This window comes from Hippocampus guttulatus, chromosome 13, assembly GCF_054856545.1.
Source record: "Hippocampus guttulatus isolate MCC_2025c chromosome 13, RoL_Hgut_1.0, whole genome shotgun sequence".
Taxonomy (NCBI): domain Eukaryota; kingdom Metazoa; phylum Chordata; class Actinopteri; order Syngnathiformes; family Syngnathidae; genus Hippocampus; species Hippocampus guttulatus.
In genome coordinates, this window is record NC_141273.1 from 10,120,771 (window position 1) to 10,142,657 (window position 21,887).

A 21,887-nucleotide genomic window follows, 5' to 3' on the forward strand; every position below is an offset into this window, starting at 1 on the left:
CCAACAAGCACCTCCAGCAACTTTCACCCGTCCATCCATTCTTTGAAACACTTATCCACATATTTTGCTTTTTTTTAAATTTGTTTGAACATTTTGAGCTCCATTTGAAAAGTGATCCAAGTGTTAAAATTCACTCGTTTCCACTCTGAATAAAACAAAACTATTTTCAATGTTACGGTCAGAAAAACACATTGCCTGCAGCTATATTTTAAGTTTTTGTGGAGGTCAAATAATCATTATGTTTTAGGAATACCGTTTTGAAAAACACTTGGGCCTATTGAATTTCAGTTTTGGTCATGATGTTACTTTAAGAGCTGAGTATTTTTTTTTCCACAAAAGCTATCTGTCTATCCATCTATGAAATGTAATTTTCACTCCAGTCCAGCCGGTGACGGTATTGGGACATATCCAGTTTGTCAATCGCCCTTAAGAGGAGAGGAAGAAATACAGGCAGCATACTTTCGGGTTGGTTGTTGTTTCATAATTCCTGTCAATTTAAATCCTAATGATAATTTTCCTATCATTTCATTTAATGCCATTCAAATTATTCGTATTTCCTCTTCATTAAGTTATGCAGTATGGCAGCAAACTCGGCTGTTTTCAGTCGGCATTTCCTCGCGGCGTTAAGGACACACACTTGGAGAACTGAGATAGCAGGCACCCGGTGGGTCTCTACGGTGTTGATATCCAACCACGGGGGCCCTGGCGACCACACACAACTGGACCGCAGGGACCCGACCTGGGACAGGGAAGGAAAAGGCGACCGCAGCCAATCCAGTCTGCTTCGTTCATTGTCCTTGGGTTTGGGACTGTGCACTTCTCTAGCGCTTCTGGATCGTCGAGAGGACGGCGGACCTGTAACTGAGCCCAAATCACAAGGCATACTTGAACGCATCCTGCCGTCAGCTCAGTGCGCTTCTCCTTTTAAACCCGACACCCCTCGGGATAAATACAACTTCATAGCAGATGTCGTGGAAAAGTCCACGCCGGCTGTGGTCTACATCGAAATTGTGGGAAGGTGAGTTGTCATAATCGGGGCACCAAATGTCACGACAGTATTCCAACCAAGCCAATGCACATATACATTATGACACTACAAAAGTCTCCAGGCACACCACCAAAGAAAATGTCACAAGATGATATATCCTGACACAATGACGACCTCGAATAGAATAGTGCACAAGAAGGCACTGTCAGTTACCGCCATACTTATTTGTTTTCATTAGACATTATATTGAGGGCCCCATTTGCTTTTGAGTGACAATTTCAAATTGTGAGACAGAAGTCAGATTTATTGTAATATGTAGAAGGGGTCCAAATATTTAATCAAGTCATCTGTTGGGTTTTTTTGTTTTGTTAGTGAATCGGATTTTAAAAACCTGATTTAATTTCCATCGTTTTATTAAAAAACATGACATTATTATAAATAGAAATAATTAAATTCATATTAAGTCACTGCTTTGGTCTGTAGCATGTTAGAAAATCGGCAAAAATGTAAATAGTAAAGTAAAAACAAAAATAATTAGTCTCCTATCATGGAAGACAAAAGAAATTAGTAAATATTATTGGCAAGATGAAATTTCGAGTGCTTGTACTGTTGCTCACAAACACAGACCTTTTTTCATTCATTAAACATCTGTCACTGAGTTTTCTGTGTGATTCTTTGAAATAAAAGTAAACTACTCGCCCTTTATATATATATTTTTTTAAATAGACACCCATTTTCCCGGAGGGAAGAGGCAGTGTCCAATGGCTCTGGTTTTATTATAAGCAGTGATGGCCTTATCGTGACCAATGCTCACGTGGTGGCCAATAAGCGAGGTGTTCGTGTCAAGCTCACTAATGGAGATATGTACCACGCCACCGTGCAAGATGTCGATCCGGTAGCGGACATCGCCACCATCAAAATCTCTGCAAAGGTGAGCAAAAAGAGGCAGAATTTGTTCCGCACGCCTCATGGACAGTAAAGATTGTAGCGCAACACTAAAAAGGGATGTGCCCAATATGCCTCGTTTGTGTGTGCGTTTTTTAAACAAAATATTTAGGTATATTTTTTATAATTTATTTTTTTTTTGCATTGAAACTGGAATTCTATGTGGTTTGTTTGTAACGTAGTCATTTCTCACTAATAATCATATGTTTTCAAGTCTCAATTAGCAATCAGAAACAAAAACAGTTTTGTAATTTTAAAAAAAGTCACATTTTACACATTTCCAGTTTTTAGGACTGAATTTATTTTCAATGTTTTAGTGCAGGATTTTTTCCACCGTTTTAAAAAAAAAAAAAACTGGACGATCGTGAAAAACATTCCAGTCGATGACTCACAAGTTGCGTACATACAAACTCGCTACAATAGTGTTATTGGGAAATCATATTTTGAGCTGGCACATTTTTATTTGACTTAGCCACAAATGCAAAACGGGGCGATTGTCAAGGGAGAAGCGGGATTGCCCTGGTCGCGTTACCTACATTTTATTGTAAAAGCATAAAGTGAGCAAATGGGCAAAAAAGGAGACAATCTCAGCCCCATTCTTTAACTAGTGTATTTCAGCATCTGTGACTCGCCACGCTTTGCTTTATCGCTACAAATACATGATTTTTAGGAGTCACTTGCACGAAGATGAAGCTTGTGTCATAAAGCATCCGTTTTTTAAAAATTGGCCATTACATAGCAACATCATTTACGGGCCATTCAAAGTTACAAGTTGCAGCAAAAGGTTACAGACTACGGTTCTCAAACTGGGGCCCAGGACCTGCGGAGGTCTGCGAGACATAAATTGACGGTCCACAGAATAATTTGCAACAATTATCATGTATCTTTTTTTTAAGCGCATGCCTACATACGGGAATCAGCATCAATAAAATGAACATACTCTGATGTGGTTGTGACGTATCACATACAAATGTGATTTCCCTTCATAAGTAAAGCATTTTCACAGTAGCTCTGTAACATCTTTTTCTCACGTGGACTGGTTAGCATATTCTGGACTTCCGGATTATGGTGTCCAAGTAAACTTTACTTGTTCGAGTGTTTTATGTTCAAACCAGCAGAGGTTTAACCTGCCCCCTACCCTGACTCGCAGAATCCCCTACCCACACTCGTACTTGGCCGTTCATCTGATGTCCGCCAAGGAGAGTTTGTGGTGGCCATGGGAAGCCCGTTTGCGTTACGGAACACAATCACATCAGGCATCATCAGCTCAGTGCAGAGGGGCAGTAAGGAGCTTGGCCTGTCGAACTCGAACATGGAGTACATCCAAACCGATGCGGCAATCGACGTGAGTGCGAGCTACAGTGACGAAGCAGACAGTGTAACTACCAATGTGTCTTATGAAGATTATTTGATTTTGCAGTTTGGCAATTCCGGAGGTCCTCTCATCAACCTGGTGAGTTGGTGCCACTTTCTAAATCAGGGGTGGACAAACTATGATTCACATACATGTAGGAATGTTCTAAACCACTTTTTTTTTTCAGACCGATATTCACTCTGAGTACTCAACAATACTGGGTACCAATACCTCTCGTACTTTTGATGTGTATAATTTTACTTAACAAATTGACAAAAATGGTGAACAAAGACTTCAGACAAATTTGTTTTTTTGTGTTTTTTTTTTTGCCCTGGTTTTGGTATTGGTGCCTGGTATCGGCAGCCGCCTCCGCCATACCTGATGCTTTAAAATAAGGCTGGTATCGGTACACACCCACCCCTCCGTACATGAATCCAGACAGGAAATTAGTTGAAATAATTTTGTCCAACATGATTGTCACCTGTATTGATCACTTGAATATGACTTTTTCTTCAGGATGGCGAGGTCATTGGAATAAACACTATGAAAGTCACTCCGGGCATCTCCTTTGCTATCCCGTCCGATCGTCTGAGACTATTCCTTGATCAAGCTGCCAAAAGAAAAAGTATAAGTGTGTTTTTGTTTCCTCATGCCTCCTGTGCAGAAAGTGAAAAGAGATCTTTGGAAATTACTAACACTGACACACCCTGTTGTTCCAATTTCAAATGATAGGTTCCGGGTTTGGCGAGTCCGAGACAAAGCGGCGGTACATTGGCGTCGTCATGCTAACACTGACGCCGAGGTCAGCTTTTTATGTGCAAGGGTTGGGAGAGAGAAAAAAAAATTCCAATCCAGTTAAACTGTCATCTGAAACCTTTTTTTGTGTTGTATCTCTCCTTGTGCCTTAGCATCATTGCTGAGCTGAAGCTGAAAAACGCATCTTTCCCGGAAGTGACACATGGAATTCTGATCCTCGGAGTGATCAGGGGCTCTCCCGCAAACAGGTGAGCAGACATATTGACAGTGGATCACAATCAGTGGCAGCCCATACAATATATATATATAACATAGAACTACTGTAAATCATAAGAACATACAATAAAATACATCTCACCTTTTACTCTTCACCCACACTGTCATCTTTGTCAGATCCGGACTGCTGCCGGGAGATGTTGTGCTGGAGATCAATCGAGTGAAGGTGAACACCTCAGAGGAGATCTACGCCGCCGTGCGTGGTCGTGATAAAATCACAGTGGTGGTGCAACGAGGAGAACAGCAGCTTCAACTGCAAATGACTCCTGAATACACAGAGTGAAAAGCAGCCACACCACATCTCACATTCTATATAGCTGCCTGGAAATAAAGGGCACATGGTATGTAAAATTGACTTTTGAATCACCATTATATTTTTGTTCTGTTTTATAGCTGTATCTCTAGAGTGCCTGCTCACCTATCGAGTTTGAAATTGTACGTAAAATTTTGTGAGCTGACCTTTTTTGAAAATGTGTGCGCGCGCACGTGTGGGGGGGGACGGGGGACGCAGTGTACTGTGTCTCCTTTTAAATGTTTTCACATTTTATCGAGTCAGCATTTGATTTGATAAACATTCATCTATTTCTCATTCAACGCCTTCTGACGGTGTAAATTCATGACACATGAAATAATTGTAAGACAGCCATTTAATGTTAGTAACAAGAAGCATGGTATAATTGATTATTTGTTCAATTACACAGACTACAATTAACTGAGCGATGTTGGACAAATTACAAATGGTGCTATGATCACATCAGTAAAATGCAGCCTGTTCAGATCCCCCTTATTTGTGTTTTGAGTGTAACCCATCTTTAAAATTTAAAAAAAAAAAAAGCCACCCCGATCCTGGTTGATGGAGAAAAAGCAATGTGAAGCAACGCAAACCCAGTTACATATTTTGGCAGAGCTCAATTTGAGAACTCAAACCAAGTTAGTTTCGCTGGTGTACAGTACATACAATAACACACATACAGGAAAGTAATAAAGTGGCTGATGTACTGGACTGCTACACAGTTAAATGTATTCAAAGACTAACAAGACAAGACGGTGAATAAATGGAGCCAACATTCTAACCATATTTGTGGACTACGGATATTAAGACAAAAAACTGTGGGAGCAAAAAATTAAAGTGTTCAAATTTCATTAAAACTAGTTTTAAAAAGGCTTAATATATTTTGCTGGTAACAGTATTCTTTTTAAGAAAATATAAATTGTGCGACTGAAGCTTACAATACACTGCTGGCAGTTGCGCCAGATTCTTGGTGACCTGCTGGAAAAGCTCATCTGAGAGGCGTCGTGTGCTGAGAAACTCCCAGGAGGAGAGAAATGGAAACCGAAAGAATCAACAAACTGGAACCTTGTGATTCCCCGAAGTGACTCGGATGCTGCTATGGCGTTTGTCACAGTGGAATGCTATGGACTTCACATAATGTGCGCAAACAGCAGCCAAACTTGAGTTGGACGTATTCAGATATATAAATAAGAGAATGGGCAGGGGGAGAAGGAAAATGAGAAGGAGAAACTAGTGTCAAGTCCAACAGCGGACTCAGTTGACGTGGTCCAAGGCGCGCAGAAGCTCCTCCCCCTGCAGCAGATACTGGCGGCCCTGTAACGGGGCATTGACTTCGCAGTCGTAGCGGGTGAGCTGCGGCAGGTTGAAGAGGGACCTGGTGGCCTCTGATGTGCTGCCTAACAGGCAACTCGCCAAATCTACGACAACAACAACAGACGGCAGCTCATATTAAGAATGGAACAAAAGCCACCAATGGCACAATCCACAAGAGGAATGTCCTCAATTAAACCTGAAGGCAGCAGGAGTACAGTTTGCGTTGTGCCCAACTCAACCTTCAGTTTCTTCCCTTGCTTCATGTTTTCCTTAGGCAAAGTTTCCTGGAAAAACATCAATTGTTAATTTGGATGTCAAACTCGCATCTGGCCCACGTCATTTCATGTGACCCAGCTTGCCACCAGCCAATACAAATAAACAGTTAAGTGTTGTTCTATGACAAATCACCTAGTGGGATTAACCAAGCAAATTTAGATTTTGACGAGACTTGTACTTTGTTCATAGTGACGGCACAACCCTAAATCTCAAATTAGAGGTCAATCATAACAGGGGGTTCAACAGGGATTCCCAATCTGCAATCATTTTGAATATTGGTGCATATTTTAGCAACTTGACCTATGATTTGACCTTGTGTATCTCCGAACCTTAATTTTTTCCATGAAATGTAATCTCTGACATGTTATCTAAAACAAAAATCCAGGCTTTTTATTTATTTATTTATTTTTAGTAATAAGGGGTAAAGGCATCCATACCCTTATGATCTATCAATGAATATCTGAAAAAAAATGTGTATTTTCAGTTGCAGAACTAGCCCTGAAAATGATGATAACCAGGGGCAGTTATTCAATATGGTGGGGCAATTATGAGGGTTCCCTTTACAGAACAAGGGACGACGATTGGAAGTACCTCACAGCTACACACCTCCTCGAAATGAAACGCAGTGCACCTCAAATTCTGGCTATTCATATGCTTTCGCCAGAATCTTGCTGTGGGCCCACTAAGTGCAACTATTATAACGAAGACTTCACTTGTGATGTGAGAATACCAAAATGTTACCTGGCCAACCATCTCTCGTATGTCATCCATTTTTCTTTTGCGCTGTGCACTTTGAGCTGCCAGGGTGCGTAGGGACACCTCTTTGTCCAATTGTGGCGTTCTGCGGCACAAACATGACATGATACTACCGCACATATCATGCAAAACTTTGGGCGTCGAGGTTAGCAGCTAGAGCATATGGTGGAACCTTTACCTCTTAATGAGGCTGGAGGAAGAGGGGGAAACAGCGACTCGGTCAGGCGGTGTCGGGGACGTGGTGCCACTGCTTGGCGTGCTGAAGGGCAGGCCAAGATCGTTATGCAGATTCTGAGTGGCGTGTGACGAGCTCTCGAGCGATTTGACAAGTAGTCCACAAGATAGCGGCTGTTCGGGGCTCACACTACGCAGCTGGAAGTCATCATCCATGGGGATGTAGGGAGCCAACATCTCAAGGTCCAAGTCCTCCATTGCCTTTCGGGAAGAGAACCATTGTATCATTTTGTGTTCATTGTTTTGAAAGATCAATCATGAGCAAGACCATCCTTTCTGGTTTCTTTACCTGCATGGTAAAGGGGGTTTTGGGTTGTGTATCAATGGCAAACAGCTTCTCCACCAAGTCTAGTTTAAAGTCAGAGATGTCCGGGTCCATGGTCAAGCAAAAGTCTGGAGGAGGAGGTACCTATAGATTGAAATTGAGTTGCCTCTTATTTGAGAATTAAACAACAAATGCATTATCTGGATTGTGTCTTGCAGTCCACTGTAGAAGTGCGTAAAACTGCAATTACAATGTATTCTACATAGGTGAAAGTTTATACCATACACTACTCTAAAGTACCCATTCATTTAATGAAAAATAGCTATACACAAGAACATAAAGAAAGGTTAAAAAAAAAAAGCAATTTGTTCATGAACGAGGCAATTCGTGAACTCAAACTCAATGTAGCGTATTTTCACGACTATAAGGCGCCATTAAAAGTCTTAAATTTTCTCCAAAATGGACAGGACGCCTTATGATGCGGAGCGTCTTGTGTATGCGCTGAGTTCCAAAACCTGACTGACAGCCGACACGCTGTTTATATAGAGAAACGGCGGAAGTGACTGTGGACAGGCATGCGGCAAAGAAGTCGGCCAATCAGTGAAGGGTGGGCGTGTAAGTGGACGCTAAAGGGACGCCACAAGCAGGTACCAACACCTGTATAGAGTGTGGCTATGTGCATTGTTGCAAAACAACTTCGGTTTTGGTTTCTAAGAACCCCCGAAAATAAATTCTACAAAGAGACACGCCTACGAAGCTCAGTTCAAACTTCAAGCCATCGGTTATGCTTTTGGCATGCGTGCCCATCTCACAGCAGCGGTGAAAAACCAAGTCAAGCAAATGAACTCTGAGCTTGCCGTTATTCCCGGAGGCTTGACTAAAGAACTCCAACCGCTTGACATCGGCATCAACCGAGCGTTCAAAGTAAAGTTGCGAACGGCATGGGAACAATGAATGATCGATGGCAAACACAACTTTACAAAGAGTGAGAGGCAGCGCCGGGCGAGTTACGCCACAATTTGCGAATGGATTGTGGCTGCTTGGACGAACGTGTCTGCTTGCACTGTTGTTCGAGTTTTTGGCATCATTTCTGTGGAGCCACATGGCAATGAGAGTGACTGACAACGAGAAGGAACACGGCGTTTTTGATGGATTACCGGTACTTGCACAATTGTTCAATTCTGATACAGAGGATGAGGACTTTGATGGATTTCTGGGTGATGATTGATCGAAAAACGTGAGTACATTGTACGATGGCTAAATAAAATACAACGGAACTCCGTTTTGCTTCGTTGCCTTTTTAAAAACGTGTTTTTAGCTTGTATCTGTATGTCTTGGCATGCTATCGTATGCTTCAAGCTAACATGTTTTTAGCGTGCGCGCATGCATGCCGTATGTTTAAGCTGGCGTATGTTTTACCACTTTAAAATTGCGCCCAATAATACAGTGCGTTTTGTCTATGTGTAAAATACAGAAATAGCACCCATTAATGAGACTGCGCCCAACCATACGGTGCGCCGAATGGTCGTGAAAATACGGTACATCCAAATCTTGGTGGATTACAACAATAAATGAATTTAAATTGAGCTTTTGGCGGCTTTACCTCTGCTGTGCTGTTGCTGGTTGTTGATTTGGACACGGGCCCGACATAGTTGTCACTTTTCCCGTTCACAGCGGTGACATCAACACTGAGGGGCTCGCTGGGCGGCAGAGGAGAAAGAGGCAGTGCCAGCTTTTCACTGGTGGCAGGAAGCATCACATCATTGTAGAGGGGCACGTCTTTCAACAGCTGGATGTCAGATTCTGTAGTAGAGGACAGCAAGGTGTTAGGAGGCAAGCATTCCATACATGTACAGTCAAAAGGACTTCCAAGTATGTATGAGGCCACAAACCAGGGCAGCTGAAATCCAAGGAAATGATGGTGTCTCCAGCTGCTGGGGCGAGCAAAGTCAAGGCCTCGGGCTCTTCCTTCAGCTGCTCGTACAGGCTGGTCACTGGCTTTGGCTCAAGCGTTTGTGTGAACAGCTTGATCACATCCAGCTCAGGAGCCTTCTCCTCCTCTCTTTCCTTGTTTTTCAGCAGGGTTGGGGACTTCTCTAATGAGCAGCTCAGCACAACAACCTTTTCGGGATCCTTCTGCTCCTCCTTCACAGGCTTCACATCTTCTGTCTGCTCCAGGGACAAGATCTGTTTTTCGTCCTGGATGCCACTGTAGAATAGGGATACAGGGAACCCGCGCCAAGTCACAGTTTGTTATTCACATATGGGTCACATGAGTTATTGTACCTCCAAAATCATCACTTTTCAAAAGACCAAACAAAACAGCATTTGTTCAATTATTAACATCACATCGTCAAAGACAGCAAGCCATTTTCAACGCTTCAGACTGGTCAAGAATTTGTAAAAAAATAAAATAAAAATAAAAAAATCGCGCGGACACACACGTGAGCATCTTTAGTATGAATTTGTGAAAATGTATGACATTCACCAAACAGAGGTTTCGCCCCAACATCAGCGATATTCACCCTATTTTTCTGTGGACCCGACCCTCAACTAAAATTGCCTCCTATTAATGGTTTGAGGCATGCTGTCACATTCTAGGATGCCACAAGATGGCGCCAAAGCAAAAGTGGAAAGTAGTGTGCGCGAAGGACATTTGTTGATTTGATACTTCTTGACTCAACATATAAATTAAGCCTGGGTTGCAAAAAAAAAAAAAAAAACTCACAGGAGTATATTTTCGCTCACAAGCCTATACATGCGTATCTCCATTTGTGTCTATTTACTTTTTAATGGCAATGTTGTACGATGAGTTTGTGGGTGATGAAAGGCATTTTGTGATCACAGTTTGTATTATATTAATGATTTAAACTGTTAATACTGGCATTTATACATTTGATAAAATACAATTTATATTTCCATTGGGTGTTAATTACGGTACTCCCATTTTTTTATTGGTGGCAGGGCTCGGCCCCCCCCCCCCCCAAGAGCATGTGTTTATTTACTGTTAAAAAGGAGTGATATTTAAATATATATATATACAGTGTGTATATATATTTATTTATTTATTTATTATTTTTTTTTTTTAACTACCCACAACATCACTGAAAATAAAATGTTTCATTATAACCAAAGATGATTTATTTCTTATTATGAAGGAATCATTGGTACCTGAGGACAAAGTTGACACAGACCACACATTGCGGCTGCGAGTTCTTATTATTGTAGATGACAGTTGCTTGTGTTTCCACCCACACAAAACCTCCTCTCTTGGCCAACATCCGGTATTGGCCTGTGCTGACCTGGCCCTTTGCAAACACTGCAACAAATACAAGCACAAGCACGTTGATGGTACGTCACTCTCCAAAACGCTGCAGTCGGAGGTTATTTACAACAATATTTGGGCTACATTCAAGATCCCATGTGGTCTTAGCAGTGATGCTTACAGTTGTGATGAGTCTTGGTGAGGTGGTCTGAGTCCAGTGCGTGATAGTACTCGTACACAGAACGATCCAACAGGTCCTCTGGATCATACCCCAAAAGCTCAGTGATCCTGAGGGAGCACAATGAATGATTAAATTCCACTGCAACCTCAAATGAAAAGTCAAACCTTAAAATTTCGCAGTAGGCACCAGTGAGAAAGAGATTGCTGTGGGGGTGACAGGCAACAAGTAGGACTATGATGCTGAGTCATGCGCGCTCACCTCTCGTCACAATATGTGAATTTCATATCCATTGTGTGGCGGCTGAGAAAGGTCTTGGCATCCAGAGGGACCTCGATGTTGGAAGGGTGTGGAATAGGATCGCAGATCAGCACCAGGTAGGGTAGCGATGGCTCCTTGTGGTCGTTCTCGTTGAGGCCACTGTGTGAACGCATGTGTCCACAGCAGTGGAGCACCTGAAGACGTGAAGAGTGAGTGGGCTACTCTTAGAATCAAACAAAAGTATATTCCACGCTCCAGATTATTTGTCTTCGTGATCAAGCACTCTCGATGTCGTGCTGACAGGCAACTAAAGTGGAAAATGTAAATTCTGCTTAGGGTATGGAATTGTCATGATATAAATATGTAATTCGAGCTCAGTAATTCGATGGTTAATGCCTTTCGCATGGGCTTGAGTCAGAAGGGTCTGCTAATGGCCTATCAGATGTTGACATCTGTGCACATATAGAATTATAGACTGACTATTTTTGGATTAAAATGAAGTTTACTGACTAATGGCCACTTTGCTTTTCAATTGGCTATTGGGTTACGAGTGATGAAGACACTTGGCGACATGCAGTTCACATCATTATCAAGGTTTCAGTCCAACTCTTATAATGACCAGGAAGACCTTCCATTACCTTCCATGTAGCAGACTTGACATTGACAGTACGGCCCCGGCTCGTGAGCGTGCACTTCATTCGAAGGAAGAAGCTGCGCTCTGTGTTTGGTTCCTTTGTCTTTTTGGAGCCTGTAATGAAGAAAGTCCATTGAGAAGATGAGATCTTTCACCATTTCCTGAAACGTTTCTATTTTCTATTAGTGATTAGAATTGAAAGTGCCTGGCGATTAATGTTTTTGTTTTGTTTTACTCTGTGTTTCATTGTCTCCGAAAATGAAATACAAAGCCCACTGATGAAGCCCACCCGTTTATTTTCTCTACCACTTGAGGGTTGTGAGGAACTTACGCCTCTCTCAGATGGCACACTAAAAGGCCCACTACATCCTGGACTGGCCCCCAGTCACTCAAGGGGCTATGCAAAGAAATACTGTTTGTATGCTAAAATGTCTTGAGATGAAATGTATAATCAAAGGCATTTGTGTTGCAACATAGGAATGGCATGGTGATAGAGCAAATTCTTCCGGTATTCAAAAGGAAAATTCACATGCATTTGACTCTTGTGAGTTAGGATGGTAAAATGCTGCGTACCTGTTCTGTGGACCAGCATTTCCCTCAACTCGTCCTGGTCACAGGGATGTGTGAAATCAAACACGTTGTGCCCAGTCAGGTCAAACTGCAGAAGTCAGAGACAGAGTGTGAAGACATTTCACATCAGCATTTCATGCAGTGTTAACTTGGTGACCTCTAACCTTCTTTATCGAGAAGTATCAGTACTTCATTGCTTCTAAAAATACTAACACAAGACTCAGACGGTTTCCTCTCCACTTCACTTAACGCTGACACTTTCGATTCAGACTTACCTGTGCCAGGCCGAGGCACTTGTTAACATTCTCCGAGAGATAAATCATGTCGCCATCTTCTGACAGCACCATTAGAAAGCCCTCCAGAGCTTTTAAGTAGGGACTGTTCAACTGTGTATCCAATTCACTCTCCTCCTCTGGCTTCGGCTCATCTGGAGGGACAGAAAAGCAAAGTGAGAAATTAAAGCTTTAAATGAGCCACGGTTTTCAAGAGCGCATCATGTCTGAAATATGAATGCTGGATAATGTGGTAAATTAGTTCAGGTAATTTTGGCTTCATTTGGCTCTGTTACCATTGACAGTTCTTAATTTGGTGATCTTTCGGAAGGCTTCAAATTTCATCTCACAGGATTACTGAGTGTGTGCAATGTAAGTCTTCTGTATGTTTATTGATTTCCTATATCTAGGATGAAATTCCCACCCTGCGTCAAACACGGCACCATGATCACAGTCCCCAAGATAATTGCAGTAGTAACGGGACTGAATGACAACAGGACTGTCGTTCTGACATCAATGGTCATCATTTCCTTTGGCCACCTCATGCTGGACCACTTAAAGAGCCTCAGAGGAACCCATCTTGACCCCATGAAGTTTGCCTACTGAGCAACATGTCAGTCTATGATGCAGTCAACATGGGAGTGTATTCATCCTGGAAAAACTCAATGGCGCAAGGACCTACGCTAGGATCCTCTTCGGGAACTTCAGCTCTGCATCATCATCATGCATGAGTTCCTCTCCTCGAAGCTCGGCATTTCCACCTGCCAGTGGATTTGCAGCTTCTTGACGGGCGGGACGCAGCGGGTGAGGCTGAGTGAAACCACATCACCCACACGCGTCATCAGCACCAGGACCCGAAGGACGCATCCTTTCCCTGCTGTTCCTGTCCCTCCATGTTAACAATTGCACCTCAATGAGCCCAGTTGTCAACTTCTCGAAGTTTGCAGACGACACTTGAATGCTCAACACTTGAATTTTCTGACAATTGCTGTAAAACTCCGCCTCTTCCGCACTTCGTGGAAATAGTGTCACATTATGTCACCTAAAGACTGAAAGTTTGGATAGTTTTAGATCTTTGTGAGAATAAAAGGCTTATTGTATGTTTGGGAGGTCGCCATGAGCGCAGACTTTGATGTCTGCAGCTGGTGGCTGCAGGGGGACAGGTTCCAAAAATTTTCATCAGTGAGAGCATATCAAATTTGGATTTCGATTTTTATTTGTTTTTGTTTTGCATCTACAATTTCCAATTGAACATCATTTTGATCAAGATGGTGCTTTTTTGGATTAATTTAGCGAAAATAGCTCATTTGGAAATGCATGGATTCCAATTGACTGGCAACAATATGGTGGCCAATATGTTCACCCTTTAATTCCTTCCACCGAGACCTCCTACAATGATAGCAATATTATCTGGCCGTATATGAAAGCAGCAACTGACCAGTGCCGAGCAGTTTTCTCATGCGCAGGTAGCTGATGGTGAGTCTCATGACGGAGGCCTTGTCGAGGCCGGAGCTGACGCTGTGCGGCAATGGCAGCTGCTCAGCGAGCTCGTAGAACACCTCGGACTCCTTCCCGCGCCGGCATCTCGCCGCATCCCTTGACTTCTCCTTCCTTCGCTCCGAGCTCACCCTGCAGGAGACAGTTGGGGGGTAAATCATGCATTGAGGTGCACGAGAACACAACCCACCCCTTCACACGGGATCTACATTGCGAGAGAAAACAAAGCAAACGGCTAAGATATCATCAGGATCACGGTCATCATATTCGATTGGCCTGCGAAGGAGTGTGCTCCGTCACTGTGATTGGTTGAGAAGAACGTTCACTCTGTCTTGGTGCAGCAGAAGGCCAAAGCGCAACACATATTTTGATTAGGAGGCGAACTTAACAGGCTACAAAATTAGCCAAAAAACCGGAACCATTTCAAGAGACCACAAACAGTGACCACACTACTTTTTTTTCTATCTTGTTTTAAGTAACTTTAATTAATAAAAATGCTGTTTCATGGCAGTACAGAAAAAAATGGACACCAAAATAAATTCAAAAGTTTATACTTAATTTGTTTCACAAAGTAAATGTCAATTTGACAAGCACATGCAGCTCATTTCCACAAGGTACCGGTGATCCGAACCTCTTGAACACACATGCGTGCGTGCACACGTGCCCGCACAAACAAACACACACACACACACAAAGGAGTGGAATTTTTTAAAATGTTTACTCAATAAATCAATTAATCCAAAAAATAGACAGATTATTCAAATACTTGACAGTTGGAGCCTTAGTGATATGTCTTAAGAAGAAAATGAGGCATATGCAAAAAATCTGTGGCTGCACACGTTCACAGTCAAAGCAGTGAGAACAACTAAAAATAGCTCTGCATGATGGAACAGTCAGGTGATTGGGAGCGTGCACACAAACAGCCCTTCCTCAACTTTCACCTGCCATTTAGAGAGTCCCATGCTTGGACAATTCCTGATACCTACATCAAAGGCCACTGTTATTACGTCTGCAATATGTGAATTGCAATGTTATTTGGATAATTTGTGGACGCCACCTTCAGAGGTCCACCAGTTGAACAATTCGCCATTCTGAGTGGAGTCATCTTCTCCACATTGTTGAGAAACTAATTTCCCAAGCACCTTCCGAATACAACAAATACCGTTGACAAATTTACGTCACATTATCAGTAAGCCTCATAGGGTGCAGTCAGATTGTTGCGATATGTTTTTGACACTTCTGCTTCTTGTTTTATGTCAAAGTCACTAACGACTCAAATGAATTCAGCAAGCAATATGGATGGATATTAAAGAATCATTGTAATGTCAGCCATCGAGCAAAGCTTGGAGGTGATTTGACGACGCGATATGAAACCAAACATTCTTTAGGCATATGGACTCTTATTTCCGATTTAGATCATACCAATAAACGTTGGCAAGTTTTGAAACAATGGCCGCATGATATTAGTGCAGATACCGCCTAAATAACGTTGCGATTTTGCACTGGCCCTCCGAGCGAAGCCGTAACTCCCAAGTGGCCCGCGACTCTAAAATCAGTTTGATACCCTTGGGTTACGCTACTTGACATTTACACAGATAAAAATTCTGTCTTTCTCAGACTGACCACTGTGAACCTTTTCAAAACACAAAGATTTTTTTTTCAAAAGCAGAGTCTTCCATCCAATCAATGATTTGTTACTCAACATTCTAAACTGTAAGATGCAGCATCATGGTTAATCTGCTTTTTGTCTGACTAAATTAAGAAAAAAAATGCAGTTTAACCTATGATCGAGATAGACACTGCTTTCGCTCTCTATCAGAAAGACCAAGAAAAAACAATCCCCAGCAGATATGAACACTTTCCCCAGGCGTGAGGCCAAAGTTATATAACAATACTCATGCACTTGGGGTCAGGCATGGCCAGCAGTCATCTGCAGTTCAACGCTACAAACCTCAACACATACAGTATGGTTTAGCTTCTCTTTAATATCCTTGTGTAATTTTCAAATACAGTATAAATAAACACTACGAGTGAATGAACATAGTGTATTCCAGCCAGTAACCAAATGTGAACCAGCGGAAGGGAGATTAACAGTGAAAGAAAAGAGTATGCAGTTAAAATCCCTGCAACCAGTAACTGGATTTCGGAGGTATTTTTGTTTGGGGGGACTGACACTTCACTTGAGATATCACTCTCAGTCACGACTGTTTAATTTGACAGGAAAGATTGTCTAATGTATGATTTAATGTGCTAATGCCCCACAACTAGAAGCTCTGTGAGAAAACGAGGAAGCTGAAAATGTCTGGCCAAGGACCACGTTGGTGACATTGTAGTAAACTGGACGCATAACACAACTAGAGATGACGCATTTCATTATCCAATTTTCTCCAATAAAAGCCAGACTGGACTGAAAAGAACCATTTCATTGTGGTCAGGACCATTGTTGACGGATAAAAAAAAAAAAAAAAGAAAGAAAAAGGAATTAGCAGACCCTAATTGCAGCCTGGGGAAAAAACAAATAAAGAGGATTGACTCCAGCAAAGAAAGGGGTAAAAAAAAAAAAAAAAAGAGTGACCGCCAGTACTCGGCATTCTAAACATGGTGCCAACATTCCACTCGCTCAGTGTTCTGTTCACTGGCTGCAAGTGTTCCTTTAGTGCTTTTTTTTTTCTTTTAGAGTGCTGTCAAAAACAGCATCACAATACAATACCGTATTATGGCTGCAGCTAGCTAGTGTTCTAAAAGTTATCCCAGTGATTAGTTGAGTAATAAAATAAAATTCAATTTGGCATTAGCAAACATTACAATACCATCCCCAAGGTCGGCACTAGGTCATGAAATATTTTAACTCAACACTATATAGCGGCTATATAGTATACAGTATATGCTATAGTATAGCATCTGTGACTCTGAATAATAATAATAATAATAATAATAATTTATAAGCGCCTTTCACAACACTCAAAGACACTTTACAATCAAGGACAAAAGAAAGAAAAATAAAACCACAGATAAAATTATAAATAAAAGAAGAGATCAATTTAAATTGTGTATGCATGTGTGTGGCTTTAAATGGCAGGGCCTGGTGAGTGACATGGGCGTCCGCAGTATGACAATACAGCTGGCTGATAGGCATTTTTAAAGTGTACTTTTACCTTTGCTGTGGACTTAAGCAACATTGTGTTACAGTACAAATTGAGTCCGAGTGTCTTTTCACCGCACTTTCAACATTCCGGAGGAGATCTATCTGTTCGTTATCTTTTATTGCAGCTTTATTGCTAATATAAAAAAAGTGGTCAGCGACAAGGTCCAGTCGCACGTTCTGCAACTTTCTGAACTCTTGTCACTTCAGACGGTGAAGCGATGAATAATCTCAAAAGCTTTGATCCGTATCAGTACCCGTTTAGAAGGCTGGTGGTGAAAACAGTAGTCTCCTGCCTATTTACTGCACATGAAACCCTTCGGTGTTTTGCTTCCTACTGAGTCCTGTGACTGAATGCACTTCCTCCTCCTCAGCCGCATCAAATTTTACGGTCATTTGGATTGGATGTTTTTTTTTTGTTTTTTACTTGTGCACATACAGTATGCACAGATAAGTTGCTATTATGGTTTGTTTTTATTGTATTAAAATTTCCAAGAGGAAATACATATAATTTAAGTTCATAAATACTTTACTTTCTCAGTGTCATGTTCGTTTGTTTGTTTTTTTATTTTTGGACTCCATATGCACCGTTAGGCTATGTGCACATTTTCATGCAAAAGGGTCGCAATTGAACGATGAGATTCTTAACAGTGTCCAGCCCGACTCCATAATGTAAAATTGCACATTATGAAAGCAATGTTCGCCCCCCCCCCCCAAAAAAAGAGTCTGGTGGCACATGAAATCATCACTGAGTAACACCAAGTCAAGTCAAGTACATTGTCCAACCACAGTAGTGTTGTTCAGAAGTTGTGTAATTTCGGATTTCCCGAAGGCCTTAAATGCAGACATTCCAGTCCGAGTAGTGATTGAATGAATAAATGGATGTTTGTGTATTGTCGTCGCACACGCACACGTGTACAGAGCAACTGACAAAGAGAAACTGACTTAATAGGTACAACCTGCCCCAGAAAAATGAAAACAATGGTTGGGGGAGTCAAGGGGTGGGGAGAGAGGAAGCATACAAGAGTGAGAGTTCATTCAAACACATAGGCTGATGGTTGCGGCACAGTTCAGTGCTACTTTCATATTGTTTTGGCATATTGCGACCGACACTACAACAACATTTGTTTTCAAATAAGACTTTGGTTATGGCTCAATACTACTTTGTTGATTCCTTCACCCAGGCTAAGGCAGCGAATGCTACATCAACATCGGTGGCTATTGTAGGAGCATTATCCATCCACTTAATAATTTGCTTTTGACAGAAGAAGAGTAATAAAATGTAAGGGATATTGTATCTTTGGCATATGTTGTGATGTCAAGTTTACTCTTGCACCTAAAATATGAACATGCTCCGAATAAAAGCGTCCTGTGATTTCCAGTTAGGAAGCAAATATCTTCCGGCAAGGATTGATTGTCTAGCTCGCCAAACTGTGCACAGTCTTGGATTGGTTATAAAGGCATGAAGTGGACTCAGCAGTTGGAGAAAAATCCCCTGCTACACAAATTTAGCAACTACTTCTGACGTCAAACCTTGGTGATTAAGAGATGAGGCGGGAATAATATGCAACATAGCACTGGGCAACATAACTTGCATCAAACCCGAGTACAACTATGAAGAAGCCAATAACCGACAATGACGGTGAAAAGGAGCCATATACCCCCGTTCAAATTCCAGATTTTTGTGATATGAAAAACTGAGACTAAGGGTTTCTTTTCCTTTTTTCCCAACATCAACGGGATTTATAACCTCTACAATGCAATGAGGTGCTGGGATTATAAAAAAATATTTTTTTTTTTACTTATCTTGGTCTCATTATATACAGCATAAAAACCTGGCATTTTAACAATAGTGTTTAGACTTTTACAGCCACTGTAGTTGGCAAACTACACACACTGGATTATCAGACAAGTAACTCAACCTATACACGGGACAATGTGCCAAATTTCAACTTGGCAGCAAGTAAGCAAAGTAAAGCCACAGGAGATTGGGCTCTAACAACATCGCTGTTAATTTTTATTTAAGGGACAAAATACTACACAATATCACTGCTACTTTACTTCAACATGTAAATGGCAAACACACAAAAATGACATCAAGTGCAGCATGCAAATCTCTTGATTCCTTTGTTGATTGGTTGGTCACTAAAACAGAATGTTAGAGGAGTAACTACAAAGCTACAATTGGCTTTTCAAATATTATCATGGACAAAGTGCCTGCTTGGTTTCAGATGTGTGTTCAAACAATTTTACTACTGACGCCTGTCAATATTTAGCTTACTGTGTTCTTACTACTGTTGACGTGTTTACACCAAGTGCCTGGCACAGTAATAACCCAGAGCGACCCTATGACGTTACCAGACGACTACTTATACATATTTAACAAGAACCACAACACAGCAATGCTCACCAGAGATAAGGTCCACCAATCGCTACAACGTCAAACCTTGACAGCAGTTATTACTGTGATAAAACGTGTCAGGAAAAGTCTCGCCGATCACCAAAAAATAAACAAACTCTAAAGAGATTCTTTACAAATTACATCGACGTATTCAGTTAGAAATGGTTTACATTCGGGGAAATAAAGTAAACCCGACCAACAAAGGGGCGTCAGAAGCTCGCTAGCTAGTCAAGTTAGCCACAAGCTATCAAATACATTATATCGTCGTAAACGCAGGAAGAGTACACGTAAAATCGCGCTAATTCTAGAGTTCAAAACACCGCGCACGTATTTTGACAAACGGCCGTGTATAGCGTTAAACGATCGTATAGATTACCTTTTCTTTTCAGGTACAATTCCCGTGTCCATTTCAGGACCAAAGCACCCGAGTTGTGTCGCTCGATCAGTGTCAAGCTGTCTCCGTAGCCGTCGACGAATGACGCCAAACACCAACAGATTCTCGCCGATGTGGGCTTCTCGCTCCTTAAGTGTTGTTCGTATGAGCTATCGGTGTGTTTATTTTGTGAGGAAACAAGTCTTCTCGCCGTTTATAGGCAGGCCATTCGTCCGTCCAAAACTGGCAGCGTTGCCACGCTGGAAAACTGGAAACTCGAACTACACGAACGCAGGATTACTGACTTCAGCGTAGGCCGCGGGGACGCGCAATCACATGAGCAGCCCCCCGTGGACGCGCCCTCAGACCCTGAAATTGCTTTTTTCCACTTTGGCCTCCCATTTTGATGACAAATTCCAAATATAATGGGGGATGGGGAATTTTTTGTTATTATTTTGTTGATATGTGTTGCTCGCAACCGTGAAAACATTTTGTTTTATCACGGACTATATTTTAAAAGTAGCAATTGTGCTCTGAAATTGTGTCTTTCAAGGTACCTGTAAACGACCTAAATGAGTTTTCTCCGCAGGGTGTCTGGGCTTAGAGATAAGGTGAGAAGCTCGGTCATCCAGGAGGAGGCTCAGAGTCAGCCGCTTCTCCTCCACGTAGAGGAGGTGGCTCGGGCATCTGATTAGGATGCCTTCTAGACGCCCCCTGGTGAGGTGTTCCGGGCATGTCCCTGTTGTGTTCAATAAAATGCATGGAGTCGGACTCTGTGCTCACTGCCGTTTAGTGTCAGTAAACACCTTTTATATCAATGCTTTCGGCAACTACCCACTTTTACATGCCACAGTCCCACCAGCATGAGGCCCCAAGGATGACCCAGAACATGCTGGAGAGATTATGCCTCCCTGGCCTGGGAATGCCTCAGGATACGGGAAGAGCTGGAAGAAGTGGCTGGGGAGAGGGAAGTCTGGGCTTCCCTGCTAAGGTTGCTGCCCCCGTGACCCGCTAGAAAATGGATGAATGTACCTGCAATCTTGTTACTAAAACCGTTGAATCCATTGCAGATGAAAAGAAAAGTGAGCCACATGACTCAGCAGAAATGTTATCATCAAGCTGATTGCCTTGACCATTAGGAGAGATAAGGTAAAGCCTCTCCAGTTTTTCCTATTGTAGTGTGTCACTTAAACCGATGGAACTCTGTTACTCAAATTATCAGAAAAAAAATCATTGTCTAAGTTTTTCTTTTTTTTTTAAAATTATTCTGTAGACCAATGATTCCCAACCTCTATTGATATAAGGCACACATTTTAAGTTTGAAAAATCTCACGGCACACCACCATACAGAACTGTTATAAAAAGTGGCCACACAGGTCAATTGCATTCTTTTAGAAGATAATTTTTTTATTCTGTCTGCCACGATACATTGCCGGTATAGATAGATGGGAAAGACAAACTATTTGTTATAGATTAAAAAAAAAAAATTCTGACCTGCGGACGTTGTATCGGTCTGTCGTGGTGAAGAAGGAGCTGAGCCAAAGGGCGAAGCTCTCAATTTACCGGTCGATCTACGTTCCAACCCTCATCTATGGTCACGAGCTATGGGTCGTGACCGAAAGAACGAGATCCCGGATACAAGCGGCCGAAATGAGTTTTCTCCGCAGGGTGTCCGGGCTCTCCCTTAGAGATAAGATGAGAAGCTCGGTCATCCGGGAGGGGCTCAGAGTCGAGCCGCTTCTCCTCCACATCGAGAGGAGCCAGATGAGGTGGCTTGGGCATCTGATTCGGATGCCCCCTGAGCGCCTCCCTGGTGAGGTGTTCCGGGCATGTCCCAC

General features: G+C 42.1%; 2 protein-coding genes and 2 long non-coding RNA genes across 8 annotated transcripts; 2 read left to right on the forward strand and 2 right to left on the reverse strand.

Moving 5' to 3' along the window:
- The first annotated feature begins 406 nt into the window (after positions 1 to 406).
- LOC147196265 (serine protease HTRA2, mitochondrial-like) lies at positions 407 to 4,674 on the forward strand. 5 transcript variants are annotated; one of them, XM_086126492.1, is made up of 8 exons: positions 410 to 1,018; positions 1,715 to 1,919; positions 3,084 to 3,278; positions 3,354 to 3,386; positions 3,804 to 3,918; positions 4,020 to 4,089; positions 4,196 to 4,291; positions 4,437 to 4,674. In XM_086126492.1, the coding sequence occupies exons 1-8, from the start codon at positions 579 to 581 to the stop codon at positions 4,600 to 4,602; spliced, it is 1,320 nt and encodes a 439-aa protein (XP_085982618.1). In that variant the 5' UTR covers positions 410 to 578; the 3' UTR covers positions 4,603 to 4,674. The 5 variants fall into 5 exon arrangements, with proteins under 5 accessions (XP_085982620.1, XP_085982618.1, XP_085982617.1 ...); XM_086126493.1 differs by having other exon boundaries at positions 411 to 1,018; positions 3,804 to 3,912; XM_086126490.1 differs by having other exon boundaries at positions 413 to 465; positions 570 to 1,018; positions 3,084 to 3,386.
- On the reverse strand, positions 2,211 to 4,395 carry LOC147196266 (uncharacterized). The gene is made up of 2 exons (XR_015102596.1): positions 3,994 to 4,395; positions 2,211 to 3,897 (listed from the first exon to the last, which is right to left on the reverse strand). It is a non-coding gene; the product is annotated as an uncharacterized LOC147196266 (long non-coding RNA).
- Positions 4,675 to 4,948: 274 nt separating the features above from the next.
- hif1aa (hypoxia inducible factor 1 subunit alpha a) lies at positions 4,949 to 20,363 on the reverse strand. The gene is made up of 15 exons (XM_086126484.1): positions 20,053 to 20,363; positions 14,075 to 14,265; positions 12,640 to 12,791; positions 12,368 to 12,452; positions 11,799 to 11,908; positions 11,161 to 11,354; positions 10,903 to 11,009; positions 10,628 to 10,775; positions 9,349 to 9,665; positions 9,060 to 9,259; positions 7,481 to 7,600; positions 7,136 to 7,392; positions 6,943 to 7,042; positions 6,122 to 6,209; positions 4,949 to 6,029 (listed from the first exon to the last, which is right to left on the reverse strand). The coding sequence occupies exons 1-15, from the start codon at positions 20,082 to 20,084 to the stop codon at positions 5,866 to 5,868; spliced, it is 2,265 nt and encodes a 754-aa protein (XP_085982610.1). The 5' UTR covers positions 20,085 to 20,363; the 3' UTR covers positions 4,949 to 5,865.
- Positions 20,364 to 20,534: 171 nt separating this feature from the next.
- On the forward strand, positions 20,535 to 21,198 carry LOC147196268 (uncharacterized). The gene is made up of 3 exons (XR_015102617.1): positions 20,535 to 20,766; positions 20,903 to 21,040; positions 21,120 to 21,198. It is a non-coding gene; the product is annotated as an uncharacterized LOC147196268 (long non-coding RNA).
- The last annotated feature ends 689 nt before the right edge of the window (positions 21,199 to 21,887 follow it).